The sequence below is a fragment of the Leptopilina heterotoma genome, unplaced genomic scaffold, assembly GCF_015476425.1.
Source record: "Leptopilina heterotoma isolate Lh14 unplaced genomic scaffold, ASM1547642v1 Lhet_81, whole genome shotgun sequence".
NCBI classification, from domain to species: Eukaryota; Metazoa; Arthropoda; class Insecta; order Hymenoptera; family Figitidae; genus Leptopilina; species Leptopilina heterotoma.
The window spans coordinates 680760-694446 of NW_025111185.1; the positions used below are offsets into that span (position 1 = coordinate 680760).

The window sequence follows — 13687 nt, forward strand, 5'->3', positions numbered from 1 at the left end:
TTCCATTTCTGTTATATATACAATTTCTGGAGCATTAAAGTTGACATCGTATGCAGAAAATAGTAGGTAAGGAGAAATATTAAGAAAATTATTCTATATTTGCTTCTTATGCTAATATAATTAAAGTCTCATTTGCTAGAAAGCATATTTTTATTTTATCTCAAGAACGCAATTTATTTTTACCGCTGAAAAATACGTCAACGTATTTCTTTCAAATGTAATTTTATCCTTTAAGAAAAGAATATCGCTTTCTTTTTTTTTAAAAAAAAAAGCGTTTCAACAAACTCTCACCCTAGATTCCAATTTGGAAACATTTCTCATTACTTTTCTTTTTTTTTTATTTCTCAAAAATCCCTTGTACTTTATGTTGGTGATTTATTTTAAACTTCATCGGTCGTAATTCGAAAATCGACATTTTCAATCGTGTTTTATTTTATTGTCGTGTGTGTAATAAAAATTCTTTCTCGAAAGGTGCTTTCGACGTTCGCGTTCATTGAAAAGTTTACTCTGCGGAGTAAATTACGTTGACTCGTGATTGGTTCATAATTGCTTCGAAGTGTATTCTGAGAGAATACCGAAATTTCCCGAAGAAGTTAAAATTTTGTGTTCTATTTTTTATTTTTAATTATTTATTTTACTGTATTCTATTCTTTAAATCGCTTTCCTGTTCACCCAGGGAATATTTAAAACAAATATAATTTATTTGAGTTAGGGGAATTTTTTAAACTTTAAAAGATAAAATTGAAATGAGATACTTGAAAATTAAACATTTTTCAAGTTTATAATAATTCTAAATTTTTGAACATTGCAATTTTTGCAGCAGAGAAAAGAATTTATTGAGACAATTGACAGTAAGTGAAAAATTAATCTCAACTTTTAATCCTTATTTAAAAAGAAGCATTAGAGCAGAAAATCTTGTTATAAATATAATCTTTTTATACCTTTAGAATTTTTGTTGCCATTCCACTTCAATATTTCCCCAGGCGTATTCAATTCTTATAAAGTTTTTTAAAAATTATTTTTCCCCGAAGAGTATTTTAAAGAGAATACTATACAGTATAATATAATATTTAGTTAACATATCTCATGAAGAATTGTAGAATTCGCAAATTTTTTGTCACTATTCTTCATTAAGCATTACTCAAAATTACGACCCTAATTTGTAGCATCCTCTGAATGGGAGATGTATATAAGAGAAGCCAAGCATTGTAATATTTTGCTGACAGAATACTCATATATCAAGCCACTTTAACATCCGAGAATGGAATTTGTCGACTCTAGCAAACTAAATTCACCTCTATACTGTTAATGTAACTAATTACATAAGCTAAAATTTGTTGAATCACTTTCCAAGTAAGAAAACTACTTTACTGCTATAATGTTACTATGGAAACGGTTATTTATCTAAGAGAATAAATATATTTTGTGCTTGTGCTAAATCGTGTCAATATTGTCGCATTGTTCTCTTGCATGAGAGAGACATAAACTCTCGTGTAATCGATAAGATCAAGAACAGTACAGAATCCAGTTACAGGATTCAGGGGACAAGATGTCCCCTAAGGTTATGCCTAAATGCACTCAAGCGGATTGCTCAACTATATAGATTACTCAGATTAGAAACCCTCGATATTGGGAATCAACATGGAAAATTTTAATTCCAATCCAATCGGTATTATATAATTTCAGTGCTTCGACCTAGTTCATTGTTTGGGTATTCGATTATATTTTTAAGTAATATGCTAAATTTAATATTATAATCAATTTTCAGGTTTTTTATAAGGCATGGAAATCATTTGGAATGATTATTTTAGTGATAATTTTTATTTTCGAACTGAAGATAAAAAAAAAACAATAAGCTTTTGCAGGGTTTCTACCAGTCGTGGAAATCATGGAATTGTCATGGGATTTCATTTTCATTTATGGAATCAAGGAAATCTCATGGAATTTCTAATCGGATCGTGAAATTTTTTTAGTTTTTGTTGTAAACCCATGTGATTGAAATTCGCGCTCCTTTATTACTCAGGATGGTCACAAGTTTTAGTTTATCAACTTCCCTGACAATTTACTGACATTAAAATTACTTTCCCTAACAAAATTCTTTTTACAGTAGGAAAATATTAATATTTACGCAAATTAAGTAAAATTCATGAATTTTAATAATTTCTAAAAATTACAATTATAACCCTTTCTGAATTTAATTATATTCTACAATTTCCAACTAAACTTCATCTCTGAATCAATTAATTTAAATAATTTTTTAAAAGTTCTTCTAGAATTCAATTATTTAAATACATAAACTCAATTTTTTATAATAATTGTGACTCTCCATTGTTTTTTCTCAAGTTATTAAGGGATAATATTTTCAAAAAATTATAATAAAGGAATTCTTACAATTAATTATTTTTAAATATTTTAAAATAATTTTTGAACGATAATAGTTTTTTAATTTTGAAAAATTTCTAAACAATTAAAATTTGGTAAAATCTTTTTAAAATAATTGAATTTTTGAAAAGTATAAATAAAAATAATCAAATTTTTGAAGAATTTTAATTATAATAACAGGATCATGATTTCTCAAAAATTTTAATAAGTCCAGAAAGTAAATTTTGAATCTTAAAAAATTATTACAAAACAATTCTAATAATTAGTTTTTAAAAATATTTTATTAATGTAATTTTTCGAAAATAATTGTATTTCTTAAAAGAATATTTGTATTATTTAAAAAAACTAATGAATTTTTTGATGAATTTTAATTAAAAATTTTGAACATTATTGTTTTCTCCAAAATTTTAAAAATAATTCTAAAATGTTATTATTTTTGGAAATATGTAACTGGAAATATTAAAAAAATTGAATTTTAAAAAATTAGAAGCTAATTTTCTTTTTTAAATTTACCTTTAAAAATTTTTTATTAAAATTTTTGATACTTCAATTATTTTTAAAATTTGCTATTAAAATTCTTTAGAAGTTAATTTTCAAAAATTGTACCATAATACTTGAAATAAATAAATTATTTTCAATTAAATTTTACAAAATTTTAACTATTCAAAAACAATTTTTGAAAGATTTTTTTATAGTAATTGTTCGCATTATAAAAATCAAAATAAGAAATTAAACAGTGTTCAATATTCTTTTTAAAAATTCTCGTAAAAATTTTAATTATCTTTATAAATAATAAATTTCTTCGCAATAATTCAATTATTTTCATAAATAATAACATTTTTACAGGGATTCAATTATTTTCGTAAATAATAAAATTCTTCTAGGAATTCAATTATTTTTACTAATAATAAAACTCATCGCAGAATTTCAATATTCTTTTTAAGACAATTTTAATCGAATTCCTCGAAAAATGTAATTATTCTTAAAATTTGTATTAAAAATTGGTCTAAAGAATTTAATTATTTAAAAATTTGTTGATAAAATTCTTTATGGGAATTGAATTTCAGAAAATATTAAATTATTCTATAAATTATTTATTGCTTTCTCATAGAGGAAGTATTTGTATTTAAATAATTGAATTCTCGTTGAATTGACTAATAAAAATTGTTCTAAAAATGAATTTCAGTTAAAATTTTAGATTATAATTAAATATTAAAGGCATTATAACGTGGATTTTTAGAAATAATTGAATTTTAAAAAGATTTCAATTTAAAATCATTGAAATTCTGAATTTTTCATATTTTTAAAAAGCAATTTTGTAGAATTAATTCTTTTGAAAAAGTTTAATTGAATTTTTTAAAAATTATTTCAAGTTTTTTTCTAATATATATTTAATTCAAGTATTTCTGAATAATTGAAAGTTTTTCAAAAATTATTAAAAATAAAAAATTTATAGAAGAATTTTAGTTAAAAACACTCAAACAAATTGAATTTTGAAGCAATTACAAATGATTTTTAGAAATAATTGAATTTTGAAATTAATTTTTTTGAAGAAGTTTAATTGATTTTTTTTATATTATTTGAAGTTTTTATTTTCTAATATGCATTTAATTGAAGAATTTAGGAATAATTGAAATTTCGTAGAATAGAATATTGTAAATAAATGGATTTGAAAATTGCCAAAGAACTTTTTTGAAAATTATTAAAAATAATTTATCTAAAGTAGAATTTTAGTTCAATCTTTTGAAAATAATAGTTAAATTGAAATGATGAAAATAATTTTGAAGAAATTACAATAACTATATTCTTATAATATAAAATAATGATTTTATCACTCGGTCATCTTTAATTATTTATAGTTATGAAAAAATTTAATTTATAATTTTAAGTAAAATGTTCTCTTATTTGACTCGAACTGGTTATATTTTTATCAGTAATTGGTCCTTAAATGGTCCGTAATTTTTCATTTTTGGTCCGTAAAAATTTTTGTTTCTTTGTTTTAATTTCAAACTTTTTTTATTATTAATTTATTAATTATTTTTTTTCTCCACAATTGATGATTAGAAAATTTAAATTTATTCACAGGACAATTTTTTATCACAGTAAAAATTAGGACTAAATAAAATTAAAATAAATGCAACAAAATTTTGCAACAATTTGTTGTATTGATGAATAGACAATAAAATTATAATTCGGAATAATTTTCATAATATTGTGGAATTTTTACTCTCTTTTCTTTAGCAGGTAGAAGATATCTTCTTTTTATTTTATATAAAAAAATTGTGCATTAAATACTTTAGTTTATGTTTTAATAGAATGTTTCAAACTTATATAATATACACAACGGAACAAAGTTTACTTGAGAATATATTCTTGGATGTTTTCAAGTATTAAAACTACTTTTATGAAGTTCTAGAAGCATGATTCATTTAATAATTTTATATGCAAGATAATAACTTTTATGAAAATTGTTGTTACGAGTTTATATAGAATAAATAAAATTCTTGAAAGAATAATATTAATCTTCATGAATTTATTTGGTTTCAAGTTTTTTTTTTAGTTTTTTTAAGTTTTTTTTTAAATACAAAATTTTGTTTCCCTTTCATTAAACATTTAGAAAACATTTTTTTAAAAACATTTTATTCTTCTGAAATGTCTTTTCAAATTCATCTTAAAAACTTTGAAATCATCATCATGAACTTTGATGAAAAACATTGCAATTTTTTTTTTTAAATAATTGATCCTTGCAGAATATGTAATTGAATTTATTTTAAACAATTTAATTTTTGAGACTTGCATATTTATTTCTAAATCATTTAGCGCATAATTTTACTAAAATAATAATTTACAAAAAATAATTTAACCTTGGGTTTGCAATCTTTATAAGTAATTAAATTATTGGTTCCAATCGTGAAAGTTTTAATTTTAATTCTTGAGCGATAAAATATTATTTAAATATTTAAATTAAAAAAAAATTAATGTTTAGAATAACTTTACAATATAAAAGATATTTCTACATAAATTTATATTTTCTTGGGAATATTATTTTTTTTGTGAAATTATTTTTAGAGTGAATTTGGTTTTAGGGGAAAGGTGAAATAAATAATAATAATAATAGTAATAATAATAAAAGGACAATTAAAAAATACGTTTGACATTCTATAAATATAAAGTATTATAATGTCATCGACCTATTTTCGTATATCATGACATTTAGAAATTGTCGAGATTAACCTACTGAAACTAAATTATAATTAATAGTAATCGACTACATACTAACACTGGATTAAGTCGCTTTATTGAGATCACAATGAATATGCAAGGTAGACGATGCTATTCTAACGCAAAAGCGTAATTAGATTATTGTATTGGAAATCATTTTTGTTAATTTTTATTTTCTTCTGCTTCACGAAACATTGTTTAAATTATTATTTGTATAATGTAACTGTAATTCATATTTTATACCACATTAGCAGTGAATTATTAATATTTTATTATTATTAGCATTTTATTATTTTTAATATTATTAATATTATTATTTTTATTATTACTATTATTACTATTATTACTATGATTACTATTATTTTTATTATTACTACTTTTTTTATTTTTATTGTTAATATAATGTATTTTATAATATTATATAAAAATTATAATGCTAGGAGCAATTAGTTTTATTTTTTATTATTACAGACATGTTTCTTGGTAAAGAGCAACTCTTTAGAAAAGTAAAAATAAAAAAAAAACAAGGAATAATGTTTTGCTCGAGAAATACTTGTGCTTTATTTTCGTTGTAAATTGTCGAGTTTACTCTTTACCTTTTTCTTTTGAAATTTCTAAGAAGGGATAGAATTCTTTTGAGCAATTTTTTGAACAAACTGAGCTGATTTTCTAAATTTGAGTATATTTAATTTACCAGAAAAGAGGAGAAAATATTTTTGAAAATAATTCAATTATTATTTGTGTTTATGTTGGAAAGATTAATTTCAGCGTTGATACTTTTTCTAAAATATTTAATTACTTAGAAAAATTTTATGTTTAGTTCAAGTACTGTATTTTGTAAAAAAAAACCTTATTTTTAGGTTTTATTCCCTTTTTTCCCCTTTTCCCATTTTTTATCGCCTTAAATTAATAAAATTCCCAAAAACACCTGCAAAAACTTATAAAAATTGACATTTTTTTGAAGAGTTAGAAAATTTTGTTAAAAATTTGAAAATTATGTAAAAATTTTTTATATTTCCCTCGAACGTAATACAATTTATTATTGAATATTATTATCTCCAGAGTAAATTTTACTGCTTCTAAAGTAAATTTTTCTAATTTTTATAAAGAAATTTTCTTCGGAAATAGTAAAAAAAAACTAACAATTTTTAATAGTAAATTTTACCATTCTAGAGGAAATTTTACCAAGTTTGAAGTAAATTTTACTTATTTTTACTGAAATTTAATTCGGATTTAGTCAAATTCCTGAAAATTTTAAAACAAAAGTAGTGTTTGAATAAAAATTTTTATTCAAAATTTAGAAAAATTGTTGACTATGGAAAAGAATAAAGAAATACCAATTATTAAGAGAAAGGATTGATCAAAAAAGTCCTTTTCAAAAATTAAAATCCTCCTTTATATCTAATATGACATGAAAAATTAATTAGAATTCCTGAAATTATAATTGATAAATTGATAAATTATTATTTAGTACTATTGATTAATAAATGTAATTTAATAGAACTATTTAATAGAAATTATTATTTGTTTTCAGTTTTTATTGTTTTATAAAAATTCTAATATAAAGTATTTTCTTTTCTCTTTGTTTCAGGTGAGTCAAATAATATGTTTCCTGTCGAGTTTATTTCGTGAGTAAATATTCATTAAAACACACATAATATTTATAATAAGTAAAACATAATTATCTAAAGAATAATTTAAAAATTCTGATTCGTTTATTTAACGAAAAATATCAGATCTGCAGTATTTCTATTATGGAATTGAAAAAAGAGAAAAATCCCTTTTTTTAAACTGAATTTCCTTTTATGATCTTGAAATTCTGAACGTTCAAATGAACGAAATTTATTTATTTCTTTTAATGGGTCGAAGTTGAATTGAAATTCAACTAAAAGTCGGTTGCTTTTTTTCTTAGTTTTTTTCTTTTTGCTTTTATTTCTTTCCCGAGAATCCATTTTTAATTAACTACTTGTTTCCACTTTGATTCATTTTTGATAAATATTTTTTCAAAATTGATTAGTGAGAATCCATTTCCATTCGATTCTGTAATGAACTCTTTTTTTTGCAAATAGTTCATTTAGTGAAAATTGTTGATTTCTAATATCTCTTTCGCTCCTAATGGACGGCGGCTCTCGCTCCAGATTTTGATTTTCCTAATGCTCTGGATACGACTGCGTTGATTAATTTACTTAATTTATTACTCCATTTGTTCTAATTTTCAATCTTTTAGTTTCAAATACTTTATTAGAAGAAGAAGAAGAAGAAGAATTCACTAAAGATAATTTATATCTATAGTGAATTCTTCGTCTAAATCTAAAATTAGATAAAATTATTACTGGATTTGACATAATCCAATTATGAATTATTTCGAAGTATGAATTTCATTTATGCGTAAAATTCTCTCTTTTAATTTATAACGATATGTATGCATATATAGAGAATTGTTTGGTCAAAATCAGTTTGCTAGACAATCAAACTGGAAGTTCACGAATTCTCAAAATGTTCACTTGTAGCCAATAGAATTTATAAATTATTCATAATATGCTTTAACATTCCCTTTGTAATTTGCACATTGGCTGTTATCCCATATCTAATTCTGCCTATCAAGTTTAGTAATCAGTGCAAATGTGTTTGTACACATATAGTACAAACATGAGCACATAGCAACTATCGACTTAAATTATAATTAACAGTTTTTTTCCACTTTATTTCCTTTTTTCCCACAATTATTGAAAGCTTGTTTTCAAAGTAGTTTTCTTTCTAAACTATCATTTGGAATGATTATTTTAGTGATAATTTTTTATTTTTGAACTAAAGATAAAAAAGAAACAATAAGCTTTTGCAGGGTTTCTACAAGTCGTGGAAAACCTGGAAATCACGGAATTGTCATATGATTTCATTTTGATTCATGAAACCATAGAAATCTCATGGAATTTCTAATCGGATCATGGAATTTTTTTAGTTTCTGTTGTAAACCCGTGTGATTGAAATTCGCGCTCCTTTATTACTCAGGGTGGTCACAAGTTTCAATTTATCAATTTTCCTGACAATTTACTGACATTAAAATTACTTTCCCTGACAAAATTCTTTTTACAGTAGGAAAATATTAATGTTTGCGAAAAATGAGTAAAATTTATAAATTTAAATAATTTATAAAAATTACAATTAAAACTCATCTTGAATTTAATTATTTTCTACAATTTTCCACTAAACTTTTTCTTTGAATCAATTAATTTAAATAATTTTTCAAAAGTTCTTCTAGAATTCAATTATTTAAATACATAAACTTAATTTTTTATAATAATTGTGACTCTCCATAGTTTTTTCTGAAATATAATATTTTCAAAAAATTATAATAAAGAGATTCTTACAATTCATTTTTTAAATAATAATTTTTGAACGATAATAGTTTTTCAATTTTGAAAAATTTCCAAACAATTAAAATTTGGTAAAATCTTTTAAAAATAATTGAATTTTTGAAAAGTATAAATAAAAATGATCAAATTTTTGAAGAATTTTAATTATAAACAGGATCATGATTTCTCAAAAATTTTAATAAGTCCAAAAAGTAAATTTTGAATCTTAAAAAATTAGTACTAAACAATTCTAATAATTAGTTTTTAAAAATATTTTATTAATGTAATTTTTCGAAAATAATTGTATTTCTTAAAAGAATTCTTGTATAATTTAAAAAACTAATAAATTTTTTGGTGAATTTTAATTAAAAATTTTGAACATTATTGTTTTTTCCAAAATGTTAAAAATAATTCTAAAATGTTATTATTTTTGGAAATATGTAATTGAAAATATTAAAAAAATTGAATTTTAAAAAATTAGAAGCTTATTTTCATTTTTCAATTTACCTTTAAAGATTTTTCATTAAAATTTTTGATAATTCAATTATTTTCAAAATTTGCAATTAAAATTCTTCAAAAGTTGATTTTTAAAAATTGTAACAAAATACTTGAGATAAATTAATTATTTTCAATTAAATTTTACAAAATTTTAACTATTCAAAAATAATTTTTGAAAGATTTGTTTTTAGTTAACTTTTCGCATTATAAAAATCAAAATAAGTTGCACTTTTTTACTAAAAATTGTGGTATTTTGTTGTTTGGAAGAAAAGTCGAAAAAGTCTCAATTTTCGTAATTTCCTTGACAAAAAATTTTTTCATGACATTTACCTGACTTAACTAACAAAAATGTTGTTTTAATGTCTCATGGAAATTTTATCATTTATCATTTGGAAATCTGGGATTTTTAATAGGGTGGAATTTTTAAAAATTCTTGTCAAAATTTTAATTATCTTTACAAATAATAAAATTCTTCTCTGAAATTCATATATTTTCCAAAATTTTAATCAAATTCTTTGCAAAATTTCAATTATTTTTAAAAATTTTCCACAATTCAATGTTTTTCAATATCTACTATTTTAATAGAATTTTTCAAAAGAATTCAATTATTTAAATAAAATTTTAATGACATTCTACAGAATCATTCAATTATTTTCATAAATAATAAAATTTTTTACAGGAATTCAATTATTTGCAAATTTTTTTTATAAATTTCTTCGCAATAATTCAATTATTTTCATAAATAATAAAATTTTTACAGGGATTCAATTATTTTCATAAATAATAAAATTCTTTTAGGAATTCAATTATTTTTACTAATAATAAAACTCATCACAGAATTTCAATTATTTTTAATACAATTTTAATCAAATTCCTCGAAAAATGTAATTTGTATTCTTAAAATTTTTTATTAAAATTCGTCTAAAGAATTTAATTATTTAAAAATTTGTTGATAAAATTTCGTATGAGAATTTAATTTTAGAAAGTATTCAATTATTCTATAAATTATTTATTTTTGTATTTAAATAATTGAATCCTCGTAGAATTTACTGATAGAAATTTTTTTTAAAAATGAATTTCAGTTAAAAGTTTAGATTATAATTAAATATTAAAGGCATTATAACGTGGATTTTTAGAAATAATTGAATTTTGAAAAGATTTTAAATTAAAATCATTGAAATTCTGAATTTTTCATATTTTTAAATAACAATTCTGTAGAATTAATTCTTTTGAAAAAGTTTAATTGAATTTTTTTAAAATTATTTCAAATTTATTTTCTATATATTTGATTAAAGAATTTACGAATAATTGAAATTTTGTAAAATTGAATTGTAAACAAATGAATTTGAAAATTCTCAAAGAATTTTTTCAAAAGTTATTAAAAATCTTAATTTCCCTGACAAACAATTTTTTTCATGACATTTACCTAACTTAACTGACAAAAATTTTCTTTTAATGTGTCATGGAAATTTTATCATTTATCACCTGGAAATCATGGAAAAATCATGGAATTGTATAAGGAGAAATTTGTAGAAACCCTATTTTGCTTTTTCTCTGATACTTTCCGTATAAGAAATTTTACTACGCGAATTTTCCTGTTATAAAACCACTTTTGTTTATATACAGCAAAGAAATTGAAATTTAAGTTGATTTAACAATTATAAATACTGAGGAGAGTGAGCGGTTGAAAATATCTATTGATTTCCCTTGAAACACACAATCTTTAATTAAAATCTTCACTCGGGTATATATGTATATATTTCTTTGTACAAAACAGTGAGCCTGCGGAGATAGTTCCACAACTCAAATAACTTTCTGTTTATGTTCACGAGAAAGCTCATGGGAAGTTGCCTTGCAAAGAAATTTAACTGCAAAGCACATCTTTTATTCCGTTTATAATAAGATTTTGCAAAAAAAAAGGAAAAAAGAGAACTAAATCTCTTTATGAATGTTTTAAAATTTTATTTTTTTTTTTTTGCTCGAAGAAAGCAAATATGTTTACAAGTACAAATGTGTTTGTTTTAAACAAAAAAATTACCCGCAGCTATATTAGAAAAACATAATAAAATATGTTTCAATTCACGTGAAACGATTCTACTGAAATTCCGTATATTTGTATAAAATTCCGCATAAAAATAGAAAATTTCTGCAAGATTCCAATATGCTTGCAGAAATTTTGCTGAATTTGTTCACGGAATTTTCGTAAAATCGTTTCAAATAGTCGTTAAAAAATAAAAAATATAAAATTGTTATTTCTTTTTATAAAAAAATTGAAACTGACGGGTAAAATAAAAATTAAAAAACAATTTAATACACAATTTATAAGTATTGTACAAAGATTTTTTAAAAATAATTAAAAATCATTTCATTTGAATTCACTTGAATTATGTAATAAAATTGATCGCTCTTCTGTGACACTCTTTTATGTAAATCCAATAATCTTCTTAAAATAAATGAAGTGGAAAATATTTTAATAACTGTAGAAGCTTTGTAAAAAGTCGCATAAAAAATTTGTAGATATTACTTCTATTGAAAATTAGCATTGAAAGAAATGTTAATTATTCTTTTTTCTGAAAAAAGGCTTTAAGTAATTTGTTTTGTTTTTTTTTTTTGAAAAAAATTACTCACCGTTTTTTCGACTTTATTCGCTACACTCTCGACCATTTCCCCAGCTGTTTTGGCCGCTTCGCCAACTGCTGCTACCTTTCTCGACATGTGTCCGCGGAATGAAGCTTGAATTCTAGTAGCTGCGTCGCAAAGCTCTACAAAAGGTTTAACAATATTAATTAAATTGAATTGATTAATTCGTTAATTAATTAATTTGATATGTTGAAATCACGATAAATGTTATTTAAGGAGAGGAAATATTGGATTGAATTAAATTAAGATTTCTTATTTTAATCTGCTTTCAAACTCAATTTGATATTTATAAGAAAATGTATTGAAATTCGGATAAATTCAACTTTCTTTATCTATGTTAATTCAATTCTATTTTTTCATTTATTTTAATTCAAGTTTTATTTAAATTTAATTCAAATATGTTTTAATTTTTATGTTTTAAATTTGTTTTAGTTTAAATTCACTTCAAATTTATTTCAATTCAATTTTATTTGGGATTTATTTCAATTCAAATTTAATTCCAATTTATTTCAATATTCAATTATTTTTGGAATTTATTTCAAATCAATTCTATTTGGAATTTATTGCAATTCAATTTTATTTAGAATTTATTTTAATTCAAATTCATTTCAAAATTATTGTTATTCAATTCTATTCGAAATTTATTTTTATTCAAATGTAATTTACAATTTACTTCATTTACTAAAATTCAATATAAATTTATTTTAATTTCATTCTAGTTTGTATTTATTTTAATTTCATTCTATTTGGAGTTTATTTGGAATTTATTTTTATTCAATTCTATTTTTCATTTATTTTAATTCAAGTTTTATTCAAATTTAATTCAAATATGTTTTAATTTTTATGTTTTAAATTTGTTTTAGTTTAAATTCACTTCAAATTTATTTCAATTCAATTTTATTTGGCATTTATTTTAATTCAAATTCAATTCCAATTTATTTCAATTCAATTCTTTTTGGAATTTATTTCAAATCAATTCTATTTGGAATTTATTGCAATTCAATTTTATTTGGAATTTATTTTAATTTTAATCTAATTTAAATTATTTTTATTAAATTCTATTTTGAATCTATTATAATTAAAATTCAATCTAAATTTATTTTAATTTGATTCTATTTGGAGTTTATTTGGAATTTATTTTTATTCAATTGTATTTTTCATTTATTTTAATTCAAGTTTTATTCAAATTTAATTCAAATATGTTTTAATTTTTGTTTTAAATTTGTTTTAGTTTAAATTTACTTCAAATTTATTTCAATTCAATTTTATTTGGAATTTATTTCAATATTCAAATTCAATTCCAATTCATTTCAATTCAATTCTTTTTCGAATTTATTTCAAATCAATTCTATTTGGAATTTATCGCAATTCAATTTTATTTGGAATTTTTTTAAATTCAAATTCATTTCAAAATTATTGTTATTCAATTCTATTCGAAATTTATTTTTATTCAATTTTAATTTACAATTTACTTTAATTCAAATTTATTTCAATTCACATTGAATATAAAATTATTTTTTTTTTATTTTTTGAAATTTATTTTAATTTTAATCCAATTTAGATTATTTTTATTCAATTTTATTTGGAATCTA

The 13687-nt window shown here is 21.1% G+C and overlaps 1 protein-coding gene across 3 annotated transcripts in view; it reads right to left on the reverse strand.

Moving 5' to 3' along the window:
* The window catches only part of LOC122511172 (nucleolin), a 165912-nt gene that overhangs the window by 58452 nt on the left and 93773 nt on the right, over positions 1 to 13687 (reverse strand). For all 3 annotated transcript variants that reach the window (XM_043626264.1, XM_043626267.1, XM_043626266.1), the window contains one exon: positions 12084 to 12217. In XM_043626264.1, coding sequence (XP_043482199.1) covers positions 12084 to 12217 — 134 coding nt within the window. The remainder of the gene's footprint in view (positions 1 to 12083; positions 12218 to 13687) is intronic.